The sequence below is a fragment of the Cyprinodon tularosa genome, unplaced genomic scaffold (genome assembly GCF_016077235.1).
Source record: "Cyprinodon tularosa strain WSP-4 unplaced genomic scaffold, ASM1607723v1 ctg322, whole genome shotgun sequence".
Classification (NCBI taxonomy): Eukaryota; Metazoa; Chordata; class Actinopteri; order Cyprinodontiformes; family Cyprinodontidae; genus Cyprinodon; species Cyprinodon tularosa.
In genome coordinates this window covers 741,741-763,124 of record NW_024039033.1, presented here as the reverse complement: position 1 = coordinate 763,124, position 21,384 = coordinate 741,741, and the positions used below count along the sequence as shown (strand labels likewise).

Here is a 21,384-nt window from a genome sequence, read left to right as displayed (position 1 = left end):
CCTGATAGACTTACAAAAATTATGGTTGCAATGATATGAATAAATGGTTTGTATAAAAGTTTTAGATTATTTGTTCGGGTGCACGAGTCAGAACGCTCCTGAATGTCTATAGTAATGTGTATTATTTGCCACTTTAAAGTGCAAACTTGTTTGAAGAATCTCGCAGCACTTAATGCCCAAGATCAGATGTGTCCATTAGCCTTGGCCCCTCTTTCTAACAAAGTTTATTTTCCATTTTCCACTATTACCAAGTCAGAGCAGTTGCTTTGGGTCAGTTCATTTTTTTAATAGCTTTTACTTTGTAACTGTTACATGTATCTGTGATAATTATTAGTACCTGCTTACTAGCAGTTCCAACATTCCAAGTTGCTCTGAAAATGTGCCGTCAGACTTTAACTGATTGTTTTGTCAGGAGTGGGATGTCACCATTCATGTTACAATTTACAAAACTTTTCAGCAATCTCACAGATTACACTGGACCTATTACGTATGAGCACTACCTTAGAAAGCTTGGATTAGATTTCTAGCATGCGTACTGATAACTTACCTTCATGTGCTCTAGCTCAGGATTTCTTTCTCATGTTTTTTATATCTTTACTGAAACACACCTGATTTAAATGGATGCATTACTTCCTGAGTGGCCATCAAATGCTGCAAAAGCATGTTGATCACCTTTTCATTCCGGTAAGGTGTGTGAGGGCGAGGAAACACCTAAAACATGTAGCACAGTTGGCCCTGAGGACCAGGGTTAAGAAACCCTGCTACTGTAGCTCATTTACTTCTATTTGATAGTGAAAGTTTTTTTTCTTATGTCCATATGAGGGTGCTTCATCTACAGTAGCAGCCATTAAAAATGGCCCTTCCCAGTCGAACGGCAGCTGAATGGCAGCCTTCCCTGCAGCTCCCAGCAAAATCCGCTCCAACTGGCCTTCTCCTGGGCGTGCATATTTTTTTACTCTGAATTACATGGTCTGACCAGGAGATGATGCTTCTCTTTAGATCGTAATGTCCACAAACCATGACAGAATATTTTAGGTCAAAGATTGATGTTTAAAAAGGAATTATAGGGGATTTAGGAAAGTGGGGCTACTACTATAGCTGCCCTCAGCCTTGTCTGGCACTCATTTTACTCTGACTCTGAAAGCATCCATAAAGAGAGCAGCTACCTTGTTTTGTCTACAAATCATATTACCTTGAACAGTTGGGCTGCCTTGCAATTACAGTTTCTTTCCTAAACAAAATGCTGCCAAACTATAATAGAAAATTAATCAAACACATCCTGAACAGATCGTTTTATTGAAAAAGGGGCATATGTGTGAGGAGCATCTTGGGTCCTTAGAAAAGGTGTTTCCTAGAAACATTAAAATATCCAGATAAGTGAGGCAGGATGGGATCTTTTCTCTGAATCCATATTAAAGCCACAGTTGTTAAACTCCTCCTTTTTCATTGCGATCATCTCTTGTAACAGTCTTGTTTTATTTGTGTTTGAATTTTATTTTAGTTGAAATGTATATTTTTGATGTTCATATTTGTATTTACTTATTCATACTTGCCTTTTGCTTGTTTAATTAAATCTGGCCTGTCAATATTTGTGGGGTATAAAGTATGTTGTTGAATAGATTAACGATCAACTATTTGATGCCTCTCGTGTCTTTTTGGGTTTTCTTCCCCCTTTTCCTCTATAAATATGGTTAGTCTATTAATCTATCTATTTAATAAATGTCAGAGTTTAAGTAAAAAATAAAAAAAATTCAAAGATTATGCTCATCATATCAACAATTATATCCTTAACAGTGTTAGGAACATTCCTTGATTTTGTTTGATTGAAATATATTCTAAAAACTTTATTTCCTCCATTTGTAGATCAAAGTTTCTTTTGTGGATATTTTTTTCCTCCATTTATTGCTTTGATCAACGGCACCCCTTTCATTAACGGAACTATTTAGTCGTAGTGACACTGTTGCATTTTAGCTACAGATGGTTAACGTTTCACACAACTTCATGAACAGAAGCCTAAACTATCCCTTCAAATCTAAAGCAAGTTTAACTCTAAGCTGAGGCTGTAACCATGGCGATTAGAGCATCTTTCCATGCTAAAGATTTTTTCAGATCATGCTTTGAATGCTGTCCTGCATCGCAGCCCTCTGTGCTGTGGTTCGGATGAACACCAGTAAATTTGAGAGGTCTGTCACATGGTGACATGGAAATGTTACAAAGAGCGGGAACTAAAGGGCGCTTGGGCAGTGAGAAGGTTGCAAGTACCCGGTTCGATCACCACAGCCTGTATTTTGGGTTCCTGAGGAAAACCCTTAACCCCACACTGCTCCCCGGGCGCCACACAGTGGCAGCCCACTGCTCATCTAGGGAATAGGTTAAATGCAGAGAGTGAATTTCCCCATTGTAGAACAATAAAGGGATTTACATTACATTCAATCAGAATTATTCAATATTCAAGCTTAACATGAAAAATAATTCACAAAAAAAGACCTGCTCCACCACAGTTTGTAATAAAAACTTAGTTTTAATTCCAATTAAATAAAAAAGTATCCAGTCTTCCAGTTTATAACAATTTACAAAGTATTTGTTGTTTTATAGAGCTCTGTTTATGATGAATAAACTGATTAAATATTGATCGGTTATTACATTCAGTTATACAGATGGGTTCTTTGTTATTTCAGTTCATTATTTTTTCCATGCTGCTGGATTTCTGAATCACGTATGTTTCTCAGAGCAGCTAATCAAATTGAGTTGGGTTGAAATTCTGGATTCCCAACAGAGGAAGGTAAAAAAACGCCTTATTAAAGGTTCCCCATTACTTTTCTTTGATGCCATCATAACCATGGAATCCACATTTCCGGCCAGCAACCCTGCAGCCAAAGGTCAGAGCCTCTTGAAGACTTCCTCCTGCAATCAGAAACATTTAAAGCAGAACAATAAATACCTACATCAACCTAAGAAAACCTAAAGTTCTTAAACATGGTGGATAATAATCCTTCTTCTTAGTTTTACTGGGGATCCATCTTACAGGACCTGGTTAGATGACATTTCAGCAGAAACATCCCAGACTGAGCAGATTTTTACCGTTGGACAGAGTGTACAGGACGCCAGCGTTGAATGTGTCTCCAGCTCCGAGGGTGTCCACCAGAGTGTCAGGAGGGAAAGCATCCGAATGAAGGAGCAAACCATCAGGACCCAAAGCATCTGCTCCTTTTTCTGCCCACGCACAGATCAGGACAGCCCTGAGACAAAGATGGATCAGAACCAGACCTGATTTTTTCCCCAATTCTTCTGCACATTATTAACTCACCCCTTTTTAACTCGATGGTAGAGTCCTTTTAAAGCAGCATCAGGCGAGTTGAAACCAAAGTGACGAGCAACATCTTTACTGACAAACACCTGTGAAACAACCAGAGCCTGGTTACTAACTGGCCTAACTGCAATGCAACAAGGTCTGCAGAGAGTCAGTGAGGAGGCCTTAGTAAAAAAAAAAAGATCCTGATTAATGAAGTTGATGAAAAGTTAATGTTTTAAGCTAACAGAATGGACTTTAATATCCCCCTGACACTTAAAGAAGTAGTTTGGGAGTAAAAGCTTTACAAAACCAAAGAATTACAAAACACTAGATTACTTTAACGAAATATTAACTACTTCATTTTCACATATTGATAACACTTATATGAAATCTGCAGTTATTTGCAATCAAAGCAACTTTTAAAATGCATTCCTCTTTGCAGCACAAAGAGATTTGTATTGCATAAAGGGCAAGGATGAGCAAGGAGCTGAGATATACATCGTATCTGAGGGGAGCTGCATTGGAGGCACAATTAACGCTGATTGCAATATGGGCTGGAGTTCAGCACACCTTGAGTATAGAATAAAAAGAGTGAATTGAAAGGCTAAATAGTCCTGTGACCGACTCATTCTGTGTGGAAACAGAGATTTCAGTTAGAAGCAGCTAAAAAAGCTCTTCACATCATCTCAACAATGACTGACAACTTCTGCCTTTATAAACACATTCTTTAGTTTCTCAGTGTTATACTCATTTTACTTTCATGATTTATATTTTTTCCCCACAAGAAACACTGGGATTACACGGTCCTGTAGTTTGTTGTCTGGAATATTGTAACCCCAGTTTAATTGCATTGCAAAGTATATTTTATTTTTGTTAAATTGCTTGAAAAGCTTCCAAAAAGGAAAATGAAAAACAATCCAGGAAGCTTTTTCAATTCAAAATGTCATACAGTCGATGGGCTACTGTATAAAACCTCGAACTCAACGCTATTCCTGACATTTTCAATTGAAAAAGCTTCCTGGAATGGAAGTGAAACGTCTTCAAACTTGGAAAAAAAGCCCAGGGGATTGTTTTTTTTTTCTTTTTTGGAATGACTATGACCTGAATGACTGTAGAATCTTCACCAGCACTTGAAAAGCTTCATTTTTCTATTTCATATCTATTCTATGGTGAGTTAAATACTGTAAAAATGCGGAAATATAAAGATCTAAAACATCTTATTGATCTTTTATCACAAACAAAAAAACATAAAGCAATAATTAAATTGTAAATCACTTGTCCAACTATACACACCAAAATGGTGCAGTTTAGTAGACACTGTTTTCACTTAATTCATTAAATAATAACACACATGTCATATTCCATAATTCAATCTCAAGTTCTATTTAAAGCTGCAATAACAGTGAAGATAAGTTCTTCGACATGTTAGATAAAATACATAACTATATAGTTATTTGGATAGTAACTAGTTGCTTTGATTGTGCAGTAACTGAGTTACTAACTTATTTAACTTTTTGAAGAAGCAACCCATAACTATAACTTGTTACTGTCTTTAAGTCTCTTTCCAAATGCTGGTAAAAACGATGATAAAATCTCTTGTAACATGGATAATAACATCACCCAACAGAAAAAAAGAAAAAAACCAGAACAGGTTCTGTGATTGAGGTGAGGTGGAGATGACCCGTACCACATCTCCATAAGGGAACAGCTCATAAAGAGGCTCTCTGGTCTTCTCAATCTCCACAGAGATGGTGATCCTCTGATGTTCAGGGAGTTTGGCGTTGAACATCTCAACCTGCTGGATCATCTTCACCTGCTCGCCAGCATTCCTGCCCTGAAATATTACACAATCGTAAATTTATGTTTTGACCAGTAAATCAGAAAAAACAACAAAAACTGAGTCTATTTCTCTCTCAAACAGTAATTCATAGAAAACTTGCATTTGTTTATTCCACATTTTATATTTTAACAATGGTATATGTCACCTTTCTGTTTGTCTCTGTTTTAATTGCCTTCTGCTCAGAGAAAACATACCTTGCATGTTTAAAATACTGTTTGGCAAAAAAAAAACTTTTATGATTCCTAATATCTGTAGACTACGGAAGAGGATTAGGGCCATTGGAAAAAAAGAAAAAAGTTTACTGATTTTAAAATTTTATTTCAATTTAGTATGGGATTAGTATCTCAGAATTCTGAATTCTGAGATTAAAGTCAGAATTTTGAGATTAAAGTCAGAATTTTGAGAAAAAAGTCAGAATTCTGACTTTTTTCCCCATACTAAACTGAAATAAAATTTTAAAATCAGTTAATCCTCTTCCGTAGTAAACCTCCAATACTTAAGAAATGATTCAATTCAATTCAGTTTATTTCCATAGCTTCAATTAACAACACAGGTCATCTCAAGGCACTTTACAGTTCAACCAGATCATACAGTCAAATTGATTCCAAGTTTTCTATCTAAGGAAAACCAGTTGATTGTATCGACTCATTGGCTCGAAGGCAATCCCTCACACTAAGCATGCTTGTAGCGACAGTAGAGAGGAAAAACTCCCTTTTAACAGGAAGAAACCTCCAGCAGAACCAGGCAACCAATGGTTAACATTTTCTTTCTGTTTATTTTTTGAGAATTCTTGAAAATGTTGTGAAAGAGAAGCTGTTCTGTTTGACTGGACCACCTCAATGCACAGTGATTACTTTATTCAAATATAAAGCTGAAATAAAATGTTCACGCCAGGTCAAGGTTCATTTTGATAGGGTCACTGGTTTAGTTCTTGTTGTTGGTACTTTTCTCACCTCCCAGTGCATCCACTTGAACTGATCAAGATTGATTTTGGAGAAATCTTCCGCTGTTACATCAGGAAGATCCCTGTCAGACAAGAACTGAAGTTTAGAGAACTCACCTCAGGGTTCGATGACAGAAAAATAATCAAGAACCACAGCTACATCTCCTTCAGGTGAAACATCCTTAGGTCTGAAAGTTGATCCTCTGGTCTAGATTATAATTGTAGAATTTTTATTTTTTACTTGCATCCGATTTCAATCACTATGAATTTTTTGCTGAGCTTCTGTTAGACTTGTGATCTTTATGAAGGAGGACACATTTAATACAGGTTCAAATTAAGCTTCATGGGTTCATATGTTTATCATAAAAAAATCAAAAAGAGATAAAAGCTCCATTTGGAATTTTAAGGCCAATAAATGCTCTGCAAGAACACAGAAACAATTTTTCTTACTCGAAAGAACATAATTCTGTCCCTGCAGGACCTTGTTGTGAGTTATTGCTGCTTGTTCCTAAAATATAAATAAGCTAGAACTTCCATACGGTGTGATGAGGAATAAGATCTGCTGGTCGTCCTGTTTTTGTCATCTACTTAGGTAAAAAAAAAAAGTCTCACATCCTGCAGAGTATTTATTGGCCTTTATGGTATACTCAGGATTTGGGCAGACTTACCTGTACGGCCTTGAAATCATCTGGACAGCTAAAGCATAAAGATTGGATTTGTCCGGTTTCATCAAATGCTCATTAAAATGATTTTTTTTTCTCAGATCAGTGACGGATTACTGAGCTCCCTGACTTTATTCTGATGCAGCAATTATCAAATTAAACCCAAACCACCGCAGAAACTCAGTGTGACTTACACTGCTAACGGTTTTCTAAAAGATTTCAGGAAAAAATAAGCCAATAAGACAACGGACTGAGAGTCTGGTGGGGAAGATAAGGAAACAGGTCAGGAAAAAATATTTTAAAGGAGAAGTCCGGTCATATTCAGAATTCAAACTTCTGAAAGTACTTTAAATATGAAATTATTACATACTGTTCAGCAAATGATAAGTGTTTTTAATTTCATTTGAATATGCTTTACTGGAGGCATCCAGAACACTACTGCCACCTACTGGTTTGTGACGTCACGGTGCGGTATCGGCTGTTCATCAAGTCCCAGTGCTATATCTGGTGTTTGTCACAACCAAATGTTGGCTACATATTACATGTTTTTTCTCTGGCCAGAAATTCGATGGCAAATCCTCCCTCTTCAAGTTGGCAATCCAACGACGAACCAATGGAGGATCATGAATCGTAAAGGTGTAATAACTTATTTTTTCCAACTTTTACCCGATTTTTTACAACATCCAACTGCAATGTATGTGGGCATTGTCAGTTTAACTATAGTTCTCGCAAATTTCAATGGTGAAGTCCTCTGGAAATCTTAAATAGTTGTTGTTGATTGCAGACACCTTTGCAACACCTTTGTTTATAGATGTTGGGGATCGGCCTGTTATTTAGTGTAGTCCTGTTTCTCTGACTGCTACTGGCTGGATGTGTTTTCTTCATCCACTGACATGGGAGCTGGGTCGGAGCTCGTCTGCCTGGCTGTGTGTTTCCTGGATGGGCCGCCTTTTGCAGCTGCTTCTTGTATCTCTGCTTCTTTCTGTATCACTGCTTCTGTTTCCTTCAACCCCAGTCGGCCTCTGCACACTGAGCCTAGTTCTGCTGGAGGTTTCTTCTTGTTAAAAGGAAGTTTTTCCTCTCCACCTCGCTACAAGCATGCTTAGTGTGAGGGATTGCCTTCGAGCCAATGAGTCGATGCAATCAACTGGTTTTCCTTAGATAGAAACTTTGAATCAATTTGCCTGTATGATCTGGTGAACTGTAAAGTGCCTTGAGATGACTTGTGTTGTGAATTGGAAATAAACTGAATTGAATTGCAGATGTGTCTAGTAGTTCCCATTGATTTAGCTTGTAAAGCGGGGAGAATGGCGCTAGGCTTACCGCACCGTGACGTCACTACTGGATTATGTAAGGAGTGAGGTGTTACTATATTTGGGTAAAAATGGCCGGTCCCAGACTCAGTGATTGCGACGAAAATTATTATTTTCATTTTTTTACTGATTAACACAAAATTCATTAAATCACCACCAACATATTAGTTTTAGGTATAGATAATGATCGATTGATTATTCCTTGCTGACCGGATTTTCCTTTAAATCATCTGCAGAATTCTTTAAAGTTGATCCTAAAGAGTCCGAAAACTAAGGACATCTGACACTTGTACTTGGATTTACTTTGATTCTTTTGTATTAATTTTTTTTAAGTACAGCTAATCGCCTAACCTCCAGCGACTCAAATCTCTTATTCTGTTTGTACTGAGGAAAAGAACAGTAAATATTGGATTTTGCTTTAGAAGTCTTTAAAAATATTTAATATATTTCTTTCAAAATTCTTCAGATTTCTACTTCCAGTGAAGCAGTTTCAGGCCTGATCATTTATCTGCTCCCTTTTCTGTTTTTGAGACCCATTGATTGATTTCTAGTGGGGTTCAAGTTTGGGGACTTTTATGATTACAAATTCAAATTAATTAATTCAAATTAAACTTTGGTCTTCTGACCCTATACTGCATCGTGTTTGGACTGTCAGAGGACGCTGCTCTCGAAGATGTTGGTTCTACTCTTTTTTTCCATGGCAGAACTGGGAGGAAACCCATTGCCTTGGAGAGAAAGCAACACAACACATGATGGATCCAGATGCTTCACTGTTGGAAACACAGAGACTGTGGTTTTGAACACTTTTTCTCCACATATCCCAGAGAAAATGTTTTTTCTATTGTGTTCTCTGATCCATTCTTGCTCTTCTTATAGTTTCAATATTACCTGATGTGTTTTTTTTTGGACAGAAAAAGCTTTTTTTGTCCCTTTTAATTTATAATCAGTCTCATAGTTTAGCAGATGCACATTGCATGCATTCATCTGCTGAAGTTGTAAAGGTTTTATACCAAGACAAACTGCGCAGAGTTTCTAAAAGACAATATTTTATTACAATTATTATTGTAGTATTGGAAACTTTCCAATTGTATTAAGAGATGCTTCTCCTCAGGTGCTGATTTTAACTTTATGCTCTGAGCCTAAAGCTGAGTTCTGCAGTGGTTTTAACCAGATTCAGCTATGAATGATTCCCTTTATAGTTTGATCACTTAGCAGCGTTCACTGAACACCTCATCATTATTAGTCTGCATCACTGTCAGTGCAGACGGGCAAGGAGCTGAACGCTCTTTCAGAAGGTTCAGGTTTGGATTTGAAGATACCATTGGCCCCTTTTCCATTGCTTTTCAAAATCCCCAAGTTTTGAGAAGCACTAGTAGCTTTTCAATACACATTTAAGTCACTTTTACTTTCACAAGGCTTTGGTATGAAAAAAAAATCCGCAATTCACTGTGCCACCAACAGCCAGAGTAACTTGAGAACATTAGTGTACCATTGTCCCTTTAACAACTATAATAGGCCAAAATAACATAAAAAAGGTATTAAGGATTTCTGTTAATTCAGGAAAATAGATGTTCAAACCTTATTGTGCATTTAGTTAATCCAAAATCAGTTTACAATTAAATTTGCTTTCAGAGTTGCAGAGCCACAGTGGAAGTCGGTCAGTGAGGGTTTCCTCGCTAACATCAGCCATAATGCCAGACAGTCTGATCGTTATTTCTCTGTAACTATTTTATCACTAAAAGCGACAGACTTTCCTAAATATGATCTGTCCAGTCAGTCTATTAATGTAGCGATCCAACTTTGAAATCTGCATGGGTGTTTTAGGAGCAGCAAAGCTTTGTCGACTAGTTAAGCAAACAGTAATACTGGCAATCAACAGTCTGGCAATCAACAATATAAAGTGTTTATTAGGGATCTAGTAAAAATTGTCTACATTAATTTAAGTTAATGTAGATATTAGTTAAAAACGGTTAAGTTCAGTAAAAACGCAGCTCTGCAGGAAGAGAGAGCACTGTTTAAAAACAGCTTCGCAGTTTCTGGAGATTCCTTTTCAAGTCCTGCACCATCAGCTCCACTGTTCAAAACTTCTATTTGATGTTAGTATTTGCTGAGAATTACTCAGTCAATGTTTCCATTTCCTGTATCTTTGCGCTGAGTAACAAATAGAATTTTGACTAAACAATTTATTTTTTTGCTGTAGATATCTGATATGATGTGAATGTGTTAAACTCTTTCCAGTTGATGAATTATGAAATGCAAAATTATTACTTAAATATTTACTTCTTAAGGATCCACTAATTTTAATAATGGAAAGAATTAATCAACTTTATAAGCCTAAAGCTGGGTATCTGCTGTAAATAATTCAATAAAACCAAGTAAAAAACAGATTGATATTAATCTGTGGGACAAAGGGAGCAAAAGGTAAAATGATTTGTGTGTTTTTATTATTTTTTAACTCTTATTATTCTCATTACTTAACTACTGGTTTAAAAAAAAAAACTAGTTACTGCAACATTTAATTGTCCTTTGGGATTAATAAAGTCTTTTTTAATAGAATTGGCCTTGCAACAGAATGGGGACCTGTTCAAGGTTTAAATCATCTTTCGCCCATAGACTGCCGTAGAGTGGCACCAGCCCCACCATGACCTTGACAAGGACGGATGGATGGATGGATGAATTTAATTATCATTGCTGGAATAAAGGTCTGGTGTCGTTTTTGTTTTTTAAAGGCTGGTTTAAATAAATGTTTCAGGGCCTTTCAGAGAAAAGAGAACAGCAGGCTAACTAATTCCCCAGGATTTATCAAAGCCAGATAAAACAAACTGTGGTGGAAAAGAGACTTCAGAGACCGATCAGAAGCTGAACCCCTGCAGTTTCCTTTCCTTATTAGTGAGGATACAGCCATGGGAAAAAAAAATCATTTTTCCATACAGGGGGACAGAAAACTAGAAGTCCTATATATGTGTATATATATGTTTGGTTTCTTTGTCTTGAATTATATTTTTGGTTATTATAAAAAACAGTTCATATGCTGTGTATATCTATTTATCAGTTATTTTATATTCTGGCTGATATATATCAGATATTGGCCAATATCTGATCAGCCAATATTTTGGGTATTGCTTTCTAAAACCCACAATATACTGTAGATATCGGCCTTCGGAATCCCGTATTAGACAGGCTCTAATAGAAACAACTGGTAGAACAGCCTAATCTGGACAAAATACATGTATTATATCAGACATGAACCAATTTGGATACAAAAATATTCTTAAGTCCAACGTTTGAAGTTTGGTCCAAACTATGTCATATACAGAACAATGATTCCAAAACAGAGCAGAGCTACAGAATATCAAAGGAAATGCTGAAGCTACTGAAGTCAGAAATACGCTTCTTGTCCGGGATCAGATAAATGGATTATTGTTTGTCTCATGACTGAGGAGAAACTGGAGGCTTAGTTCTGGGTAAAGCCCAGATTTTCTTGGTCTGATCACCTCCTGATGGATCCTTCATAACGCCTAATGATGAGGTGCTCAGTGAACGCAGCATGGTGGGAGCGGCTCTCTTACGTATCGTAGAGGAAGACCGTTCGAGACCCGCTGGGTGGACAAACCACACAACATGCACAAGGAGTTTGACCTTTGACCTGCCAAGCAACTGCTGACACATCAATCGCACGTCGTAAGAAGTCGGCCATGATGAAACTGACAGACAAATAGACAGGAAATGTAAAGTTCTACTCCAAAATAAAAGCTCTGACAAAGAAAACATTTAGATGGACCAAACGGCAGGCGGTGACACTGGTCGGCCATGATGATGAGGCTGTGAAAAACAAGGACAGTTAGTGATCCCCCCCCCCACCTCTTCCCAAAACACTCACACACACCTGTTCATATGTAGGATGGTTCTGCTTCCAGTGTTGATGTTGCTGATGACCACGGAGGCTGGAGTTATACACTGAGCATGCTCAGATACCAAAGACACGTCGATGCAGAACTTCTGAAAATCTTCCAAGATAAAACTACAGACAGGAAACTGTTTACATCTGTTCTGCAGCTCAAAATAGAAATCCAGACAACATGTGACTTTTGTCTCCCCTGTCCTCACCTGTGCTGCAACCAGAGCAGGTCTTTCCTGTCCCCTCTGTCCTCAGAGGACAGAGGGGACAGGAAAGACAGGAAAGAACTTGTCCCCTCTGTCCTCAGAGGACAGAGGGGACAAGTTCCATGAAAAAAGTCCAAGTCACTGTGGCTCATCAGATTGATATACATTTTCTCCGTCAGTTTAAAAGAGTAAACTGAGAGTGTGTCAGAAAAAGTTTCTAACTGGATACCTTAGCTAGAGACTGTTATCATTCAAGGCCCTGCTTCACTCTGGGACATAAAACTCCCTCTGCCGCAGACATTGCAGTTAGGGAATAAATCAGGCTCCAGCAACACTGATGCATCGGTGCATGAGTCAAGCCAATAGAGCAAAACATTGTATCGGTGCGCATGTTGTTTCAAGAAAGTCATTTCACCGATACAGGAGTTGTTTCTAACCGACTGGCACACTAAACTGTGTTTAAAAATGTATCTGTCAACATGATGCATCTGCAAAAAAATTACTTATCTTTCGTGGTTTATCATTAAAATTATCAAGAATTTTGGAGCAGCCTGAAAGGAATAGGAAAGGCCGTTTAGCCGTTGTATTTTAATCTCAATTTTCTTTTTTAGTCATACTTTTCCTCTCTGTCATCACTCAGCTTATCTGAATTAAAGTTAATTTCAAATTGACTCTTAGTTTATTTTCTGTTTTTACTGTACTTATTATTTTCAAATTATGATTTAAAAACCTTGTCCACAAGCATCCTCATTCACATTTCCCCTAAATTTTTAACACATATGTTTACAATATTTATTGGCTGTATTTAAAAGTATCAAAGATATTTTCAATTTAAACAGAGACATAAAATAATACAACATAACCTACTATATCTTAAATTATATAATTGTAATAGGTCATTAAATCAGTTCACGTTAAGTCTGTCAAATAAGCTCCCTGTAGTGTCTTTAAAGGTCCAACAGGTGTCAGTATTTTGTGAGACGGTATCAAATGCAGTATCAATACAGTTTAGCAATGTGTCGAAACGCTTCAAGATGCCTCAATAATCCATCACTAGCGTAGACCCTTGGAGACCAGATAAAAAACTCTTCTAAACTTTAGCCTAAACCCTGCAGGTCTACAACGTAACCCTAGTGTTGTAAAAACACCAACATAAAACAATACAATATAGAGGCAGACAGGCAGTTCTTCAAGTATGAATCCATGAAAGCTCAGCAGTTAGTAAGCATTCACTGCCAGTCTAGGTGGCATGTGGACAATGAAATGGAATAATGTAATAGATGCAAAACATATTTTTGCAAAATATTTGAACATAAACTCTCCAAATATAAGAGGAACATCATAGTTTGGTTTAAAGAAAGCATTTTAGTTTTACTATAATTTAGTTTGTTGCAAGGCTTGAAGAAATAGAAATTTGCACCATATGCCAACCGTCACAAGGATGTGCATGACCAGGAAGGGCTATATACACTGCATGCATCATCTAAATAGTTAACATTGTATTAGTTATTGAGCTCCTTGAGTCATTTAGTGTCACAGGTAGGTGCTTCGGCCAGAGAGTAAGTGTTGGGGCCGGTATGATATAAGGAGGGCCGGCCCTTGAACGCTGAAATTAGGACCAGCCCACCGGGCAAATGCCCGGTATCACAGATTATCAGTCCTATTCTTAGTGGAAACAGAATTGTTTTACTCCAACCAACAAACAACAAACCATCAGAACCTCCTAAGAGCTCTGGTCTCCTAACCTCTAAGTCCCCACAGCCAACCATGAACTATGTGGGTCAAACAGGGGAAATGTCATGTCCTAGTAAGCTTGTCGAATTAAGCTTTTGTTGTGCAGTATGCTGAATTATTTTGCAGATCTGATGTTCTCATTATTAGAGTTGTTTCCATTAATAACTGAAATGTTCTCATTATAACTGCTGATAAACACAGTCGTACGACAGCAGTTAATGTTACAGACCAATCAGGAGGCTGCATTCATGAATTAACGTTCATCATTGGTGTATAAATATAAGCTACTTTCCCTAATATTAAACTATTTCAGTATTATTTAAGATTTAACCAGATTGGTCCCTTCCATGTTGAACATTGGCTGATACTCACTCAGCTACCGGACCTGCTGCCAATGAGCCCATGAAGGCGCACGGAGCTCCCAGCAGTGACAGCACTGTGCAAGAGTTTGAGGCATTTCCTCCCCGTTGCCATCGCTGCGACAGACACCTGCAGGTACAGTGATGTCATCAACCCTATTAGCTGTTAATTATATTGATCACAATCTAACAACTGATCAGATTGTTACATCAATTAAAACACCAGTCACATTATCACAATAAAAAGCTGTTAAGCAGAGAATCTGGAGGCTGAATAGCCTCAGCTAAATATGACTCCTATATTCTTCTATGTATAATGTATAGTGTTATTATTTTCATTTGAACTGTTTATTTTACTATGTGACATAATTCCCCAGTGTGATCAGTATGTAAGGTGTCATGGATAAATTAGAAACAAGTCAGCAGACACAAACACTAAGACACTACTGGGTATGGCAGTGAGAGGTGATTCTCAGAGGGCGATCTGTGAAGTTTGTTGAAATTTCTTAATTCATAAAGAGGGGAGGATGATAAGCTATGCTTTGCTGTTCTGTCAATTATTGTTCTTTTTTTTAGGCTCAAATAGGATCACTATTACACATTATCAAAAGTCTGTCTTCTGAGCTCCTAATAAATGTAAGGCTTTCTCTTAATTGAAATGTTTTATTGTTTATGTCTGAGTCTGAAGAATGTGTCACGGACAAACCTGAATGTTTTCCTTTCCTATTAAGAGATTTTATTTTAAGTTTCCCCCAAATCGAAGGGGTTTACTTTGCATCCATGTCTCTCTTTCCGTCTCACCCATGAAACAAAAACCCATGAAATTGCAGCTGATTTGCCTTATTTTTCAAATCTGTCCTCTACACTTGTTTTTAGGCCTTTTAAAGAACCCAATACCCTCTTGATAGCAATGCATTGCTGCACATAACAACAGAAATTAATAGATCAAAATTTTCTCTGCAGCTCCTGTCAGATAAGAGGATCTCCCAGTGTCACTGGTTGATATGAGATTTGGCTGAACTAAATGGTTTTTATTTTCCCATTTGTTAATAACAAGAATCTAGTCCTTGCTGTAAAAAAAAAAAAAGTTCTATTCCTCTAATTAATTAACTCATCATCCTACTTTAAATATGAGGAAAACGGATAAAAAGCCTATACAATTATTATTTTAACCATCTGTCATTGTTCTACTGTGACAGTCAAGATTGTTAATTATTTCATGATGCAACATATTCTTCCTAGTGACTTATTTTCTAAGCACCTGAAGCAGACTTTGATGGGCTGTATCAGGACATTTTGCCAAACTTATGTTTGAAATGTCATTGAGATTTGATTGAACATTATTGATCCAAATAGAACTCTTAAATGTTTGAATTTCTATTTCTCATTTTCGGAGCTTGGCAAGTGTCAGGGGGTAAAAAAAAAAAAAAAGCAGGTGGAATTATTTGCAAATTCTTTATTAAACTGTGTGCTTGTAGATTGGCACTGATACAAAATGTGTAAATTATTATCGAGTTCACACCTGTGTTCTGATGAGACACAGCCAGTGATGACCTTACCCCTAACTGCAGTCTTACTGTCCCGCCAATTAAGTGATGGAGTGTTGTAACCTGGAAGATCGGTTGGATTTTTTCATATCATTTATAAGCTATTTTAAATGGATTGCTAGAAAACAGAAAAATTAAATCAGCAGAAATAATGCGAGAGTTGAAAGATGTGTTTCTGTTAAATTCACTCAGTTATTGTACTGTAATGCTGTGCTCAAAATGATCTGCTACAAAAAAAAAGGCTAAGACATTACAGTCAGTTTTTTGGGGCCTCTGCTAACCGACTTTTTTCGGGGGAGGTAATGCAGCAAGCTATAAAAAGTTATTCCAATTAGAAGATTTTTTTAACACCCAGCTGCCTTCTAGGGTGAATATGACAAAAGTTAGAAGGATGTTTTCTTCAAAGAACTGTGGAGAGGGTTAACATTCATAAGGTTTGATTTTTTTCTGCTTTCCAGAAGTTTAACAAAATTAGAAAGCTTAAACTGTGTTCCAGAGTTTAAAAAATTAGTCAAGTCTTGTGAATTATTTGTTAATGTATGGGGATATACGGTGATTAATGCTGTTATGCAGTAAATATAATCTTTGTATACAATAAAGGCTCTCATCAAATAAAAACAACAATTGGAGAAGCTGTGAGGCCTCCAACCTATAGTATGGCTGTTTGCCTATTAAATGATGTGAATATGGTTTGCTAATGACCAGGGGCGTTGCTAGGCACAAAGCTTTACTGGGGCACTGGCCCCCTAGTGCATATGCCCCTCCTTCCATACATAAATACAGACAAGCACACTGCCCAACCCTGATACATTCCTACCAAAATTACCAGTTGAGATATTAATGAGTATAAGAGCATATTTGTTTTAACAAACATGAACATTTTCAACATTGCAGCTATAAAAAATAAGACATCAACAACTTTGACAAATAAAAAGTTTCCTTATACACATTCTGAAGTAATCATTAATTCCTAGGTTACAGAGTTTTAGTTCGGGGGAAATTTTAACTCATCCTGAGCTAAGTTTACTTTTATTTTTTGAGCATTAAAGTGTACCTCCTATTTATCATTTTTGCAAAGTGGTCAATCACTTGTGACTCAGCTTAGAAAGTTCTTCCTTTTCAAATGATAAAATAGCAAGATGATGGAGCCTATCTTGTCCCATTGTGCACCTCAGCCAAGTGTGGATCCTTCTCAACACACTGAATGACCTTTCACAACTACAGCTGTAGACTGGGATTGTGAGGGAGATCTGGATGACCTGTGTTAGTGTGGGGAATACAGTATGATGTTATCAAGCAAGTTGAAAACACACTGCATATCCTTGATAACAAGGCTTTCTTTTTTAACCAGGAAAAGCTTTCTAACCATTTTGAATTAAATGAACGTTTTTTTACTCCAAATTTGTCCTGGGGATGGTGGGACAACTTCACTTGTTTAGGACCATCATGCTTTCCCCCTAAGTCACTAATGTCCCCTTCTTGTTTGTGGAAGCTGGTTGTTGCATCCTCATCACCTTCATGGTCCTGTCTCTCCTGTCCTTCACCTGTCTCTTGCCTGTCAGTCTCGCCTCCTTCTCCCTTTCCTACTCCAGCACCTTCATTCTCATTCTCTACAGCAAACATAAAAAAAACGCAAATTTATAATTATGTAAATATCTATCATATTACTTATAACGTTCCTAATGTAACTGGTTACATTAAATCACTAATTCATTACGGGACCTTACCTCCCTCTCTCTCATCTTGTTTTACTGCTTCCCTGTCTCTGCTTCGTGTGAGGAATTTCCTGATATCATCTACAAACCAATGCAGTAATTTTCAGTTAGTAGCTTATAAATCATGTGGTTTCACTGGGAAAATAATACAATTGACAGGTAAGAAACATTACCAGAACTAAAAATGCGTCGCGGCCGCACAGTGTCCCATCCAAAACAGTTGAGAGCAGCGTGTTAATTTACCTGCAGTTCATGCAGTGACATGCGCTGACGTGGGGGCGCTAATTCATCCTCAATTTGGAGTTACCAACACACTTGCTACACATTTGAGTAGAAATATACGTCTCCTTCCGTTGGAAATATCTAAATTGATGCATTAAAAAAATGTAATACTGTTGCAAATATTCATGAGATTTATACTGGGGCACGTGCCCCAGTAAATGGGGTCTGGCGACGCCGATGCTAATGACCCTTAAATAACTGTAGAGTTGTAAATAAAGTCATAAGAAGTGAATAAAATATCATTTTAGTTGTTAATTATCTACATAAACTTTTTTAGACATTTGTTCCCTCTTTTTTTGATTAATAGTTTAATTGTATTAAGTATATAAAAAAGAAAAAAAAAGACATTTTCCATTAAATTCCAAAAAATTAAAACAATTCAGAGTGAGCAAGGCTTAGAGCAGGGGTCTGCAACCTGCGGCTCCAGAGCCACATATGGCTCTTTGGACCTTCTCCAGTGGCTCTTAATAGTGGCTAAAATGTATATAAAGAGTTAAATAATTTACTTTAATATATACCGGTATCAATAGCTTTAGTGTTTTTTATAAGTGGGAAAAGAATGAGATTAAAAGAACCAGAAATATGTTTTAAGAGACTTTTTTCTATGAATTAGCTTGAAAATTATATGTTTTAACATTAAAAATACATGATTTGTTGATTGTTTGAGATGGCAACAACTAATTTCCTATACAAGATTAAAAAAATAAGGTTTTCTAGAAAAGGTCATGTTACATTTTGCGGCTCTAAACAACTTTTACTTAGTCAGACTTTGGGCAAAACGGCTCTTTGGATATGAAAGGTTGCAGACCCCTGGCTTAGAGTGACCAAGAGTCACAGAGAGACAGAGTCAGCAATTTTAACGACTAAGCACTGTTAGGTTGATCAGCATGAATGTCTGCAGGGACCAGAGCAAGGCTGTAATGTTGGGAGCCAATGACCCTGGGGCCCACCCTGCTCTAGACTCTCCAACATTTACCAGCTAGACCAGCAGACCCTCTGCCTGCCAGATGATAATTCTGCTTTAAGCCCCTTCTACATACTGACAACTAGTAAAAAACGTGTATCAAAGATCAGAGTTGTTAAGAGCCTCAGGTTAATGACTTGTTACTGTTTTACAGAGAAACCTTTGGCCTTGCAATGGAAAGCTGATAAATCTGATGCACCTTTACAATAAAAGTTAAACCTCTTTAAGGCTGTAGGTTTCCTGCCGCTGTATAATAACTGGTTTTTACAACATAAAGCCATTTTATTGTACAAACACCAGAAGTGATTCAAACAGAGACCTGCAGAGCCACCAGAACAGCCACCTGTCATCAGAGAGTTAGAAACTCTGTTGATCAGCTGCTGCAGGATGATCAGCTGCAGGTCTGTAAGTATTAGCCTTCGTGCTAACCTGCTGTCAGTGTCCTCCTCTGGGTATTTATCCACCACACTGATGATGTCCAAACAAACCAGACCAACACACAAAATCTTCTTTTGTCCCTCCATGTTGATCCAAACACACACACGCTGGTTTCAGTCTGTTATCCCCCAGATGTCTGGACTTTGATACAAACACACACATAGCGACATCAGATTAAAGTTACTGCTTATGGGATATATATTGCTTCCTGTTGAGGCTACAAAATAAAAGTGTAAAAGCAGGTCAAAGAGCTTACAGTTAACAGTTTTTTTTTTTACTTCCTGTCATATGATCTTTGTACTGTACACAAAAAGTCACAACAGAACTGCTCCACTGCCATCTGCAGGAATAAATAAATAGGGCAAGGCACATTTATTTCTGCATCATGCACATTTAATTAAGTAAAACACAGGAAATGAGATGAGATGCAACCAGACAGCTAATAGAGTATTATACATTATATAAATTTATACAGTTCAACATAATGCATGCTAGATTATCTTGTTAAACATAAACTTATTGTTCTTAAAATATACATATTACCTTTTCATGAAAAAGGTTAAGGTAAAAATGTCAAAAGAATTGCAGACAATAAGGCTATTTGCTAGTGCAGATACACAATTATTATAAAGGAATTCCAAAAAAGCTAATAAAGAAACCACTGGACTTTGTTTTTGAAAGTTTAAAGATGTTTCGCTTCCAATCCAGGAAGCTTTTTCAGTTGAAAATGTCAAAATTTGTGTCGAGTTCCAAGCTTTGTACAGTAGCCCAAACTAAGCCTAGTTATGGCATAGAAAACATTCAAATTGAACCGGAAGAACAGGTCCACCCTTAGGTATGGGGAGTCGTTTAAGGTCTTTGTTAGCCTGCAATACCCAATACTGGTCTATGCCTCTGAAAGGGGGGAGTCGTTAGGGGAAACAATGCCCCTCATCCCCAGGCCAACACGGTCCCTGCCTGGTGATGAGGATTATGATAGCAGGAAGGAAACAACTCTATCGCTGCATTGTAGGTTTTTGAAAGATGTAACCTGAATACGTCCCTTCTGCTTTAGGTTGGTTTTCTTTCTTAACATAAATGGCTTCCTTCACAACCCTTTCAAACCACCTGTCTTCTTTGTCCAAAATGTGAACATTCAGGTCCTTGAAAGCATCTCCTTTGTCCATAAGGTGTAGCCGAGTCTTCTGTGTTGAGCCATGCATCTGTGGAGGGTTATTTGGTTTCTTCAATCGAAAGATCAGAGCATTCCTCACTGCATTGAACTGCAAACACCCCTCCGCTCACCTTAGGTCTGAGGGGTTTTGTCTTTAGGATGCACTAGTCTCTGTTTAAGGGTCTTGTTTGGTTTGAAATGACTTTATTTAAAGCCAAAACCTGGCTTTGTTGGGCTACTATACAAAGCTTGGAACTCAATACTAACTCTGACATTCTGAATTAATAAAGCTCCCTGGATGGGAAGCGAAACGTTTTCAAACTTGGGGGAAAAAAATGGGTTTGTTTTTTTTACTTTTTTGGAATGACTATGATCTGGATGATGTGTGTTGTATTAATTAATAATTCATTGCATGTGTCATAGGTGTACCTTCATTTTGATCTGTATGTAATATGCTACAACACAGCATATAAACATTTGTTTTTTATTTGATTTTAAATATATCTGCTTTTCCTATTTAGTTCATTTTGTTATCACTTGTGTGTTTGTGTCTTGTTAACGATTATTTAGTTGGTGTAGCTGTAGGATGGAATAGTAGCTACAGGTAACTGCAGATAATGTCAATAAAAAACAAAAAACAAAAAACAAATAAAAAATATAGTAGAATCACCATACTGTATTGTGAGATGAGATGTATGAAACATTTGACTGTGTGCAGGAAATTTTTTTTCCACTTACTGTTTATTTAACTTCAAGTTTTCCTTTTATTTGTAAAAACAGATCCACACATGAAGAAATCCCCTTCTTAGTTATGCAGTGGGAAACAGTGTAGTTTCTGATTTTTCATAGTCCAAATTTCTCTGCATTGAAGGAGTCGTCTTTCATTTTCATCTCTTTAAAAAACAAACCCACACACATACTTTAAGAATACATGTCATGTAATTTCAGGATCACTTTAAAATAATTTATCTTCTTTTAAATATGATTCTATGTCATTTTAATCTAACTTTAAATTGAGGTTTTAGCTAATTCAATTTA

At 37.1% G+C, this 21,384-nt stretch overlaps 1 protein-coding gene across 4 annotated transcripts; it reads right to left on the bottom strand.

Annotated features, from left to right (window-relative positions):
• Nucleotides 1-2,497: 2,497 nt before the first annotated feature.
• On the bottom strand, nucleotides 2,498-19,403 carry khk (ketohexokinase). 4 transcript variants are annotated; one of them, XM_038293209.1, is made up of 9 exons: nucleotides 19,185-19,403; nucleotides 14,261-14,377; nucleotides 11,937-12,071; nucleotides 11,620-11,754; nucleotides 6,086-6,158; nucleotides 4,980-5,126; nucleotides 3,308-3,396; nucleotides 3,082-3,239; nucleotides 2,498-2,904 (listed from the first exon to the last, which is right to left on the bottom strand). In XM_038293209.1, exons 1-9 carry the CDS (start codon nucleotides 19,277-19,279, stop codon nucleotides 2,813-2,815), a joined length of 1,041 nt encoding a protein of 346 aa, XP_038149137.1. In that variant the 5' UTR covers nucleotides 19,280-19,403; the 3' UTR covers nucleotides 2,498-2,812. The 4 variants fall into 4 exon arrangements, with proteins under 4 accessions (XP_038149137.1, XP_038149139.1, XP_038149138.1 ...); XM_038293211.1 differs by lacking the exon at nucleotides 11,620-11,754 and having other exon boundaries at nucleotides 19,185-19,401; XM_038293210.1 differs by lacking the exon at nucleotides 11,937-12,071 and having other exon boundaries at nucleotides 19,185-19,401.
• Between the last annotated feature and the right edge of the window lie 1,981 nt (nucleotides 19,404-21,384).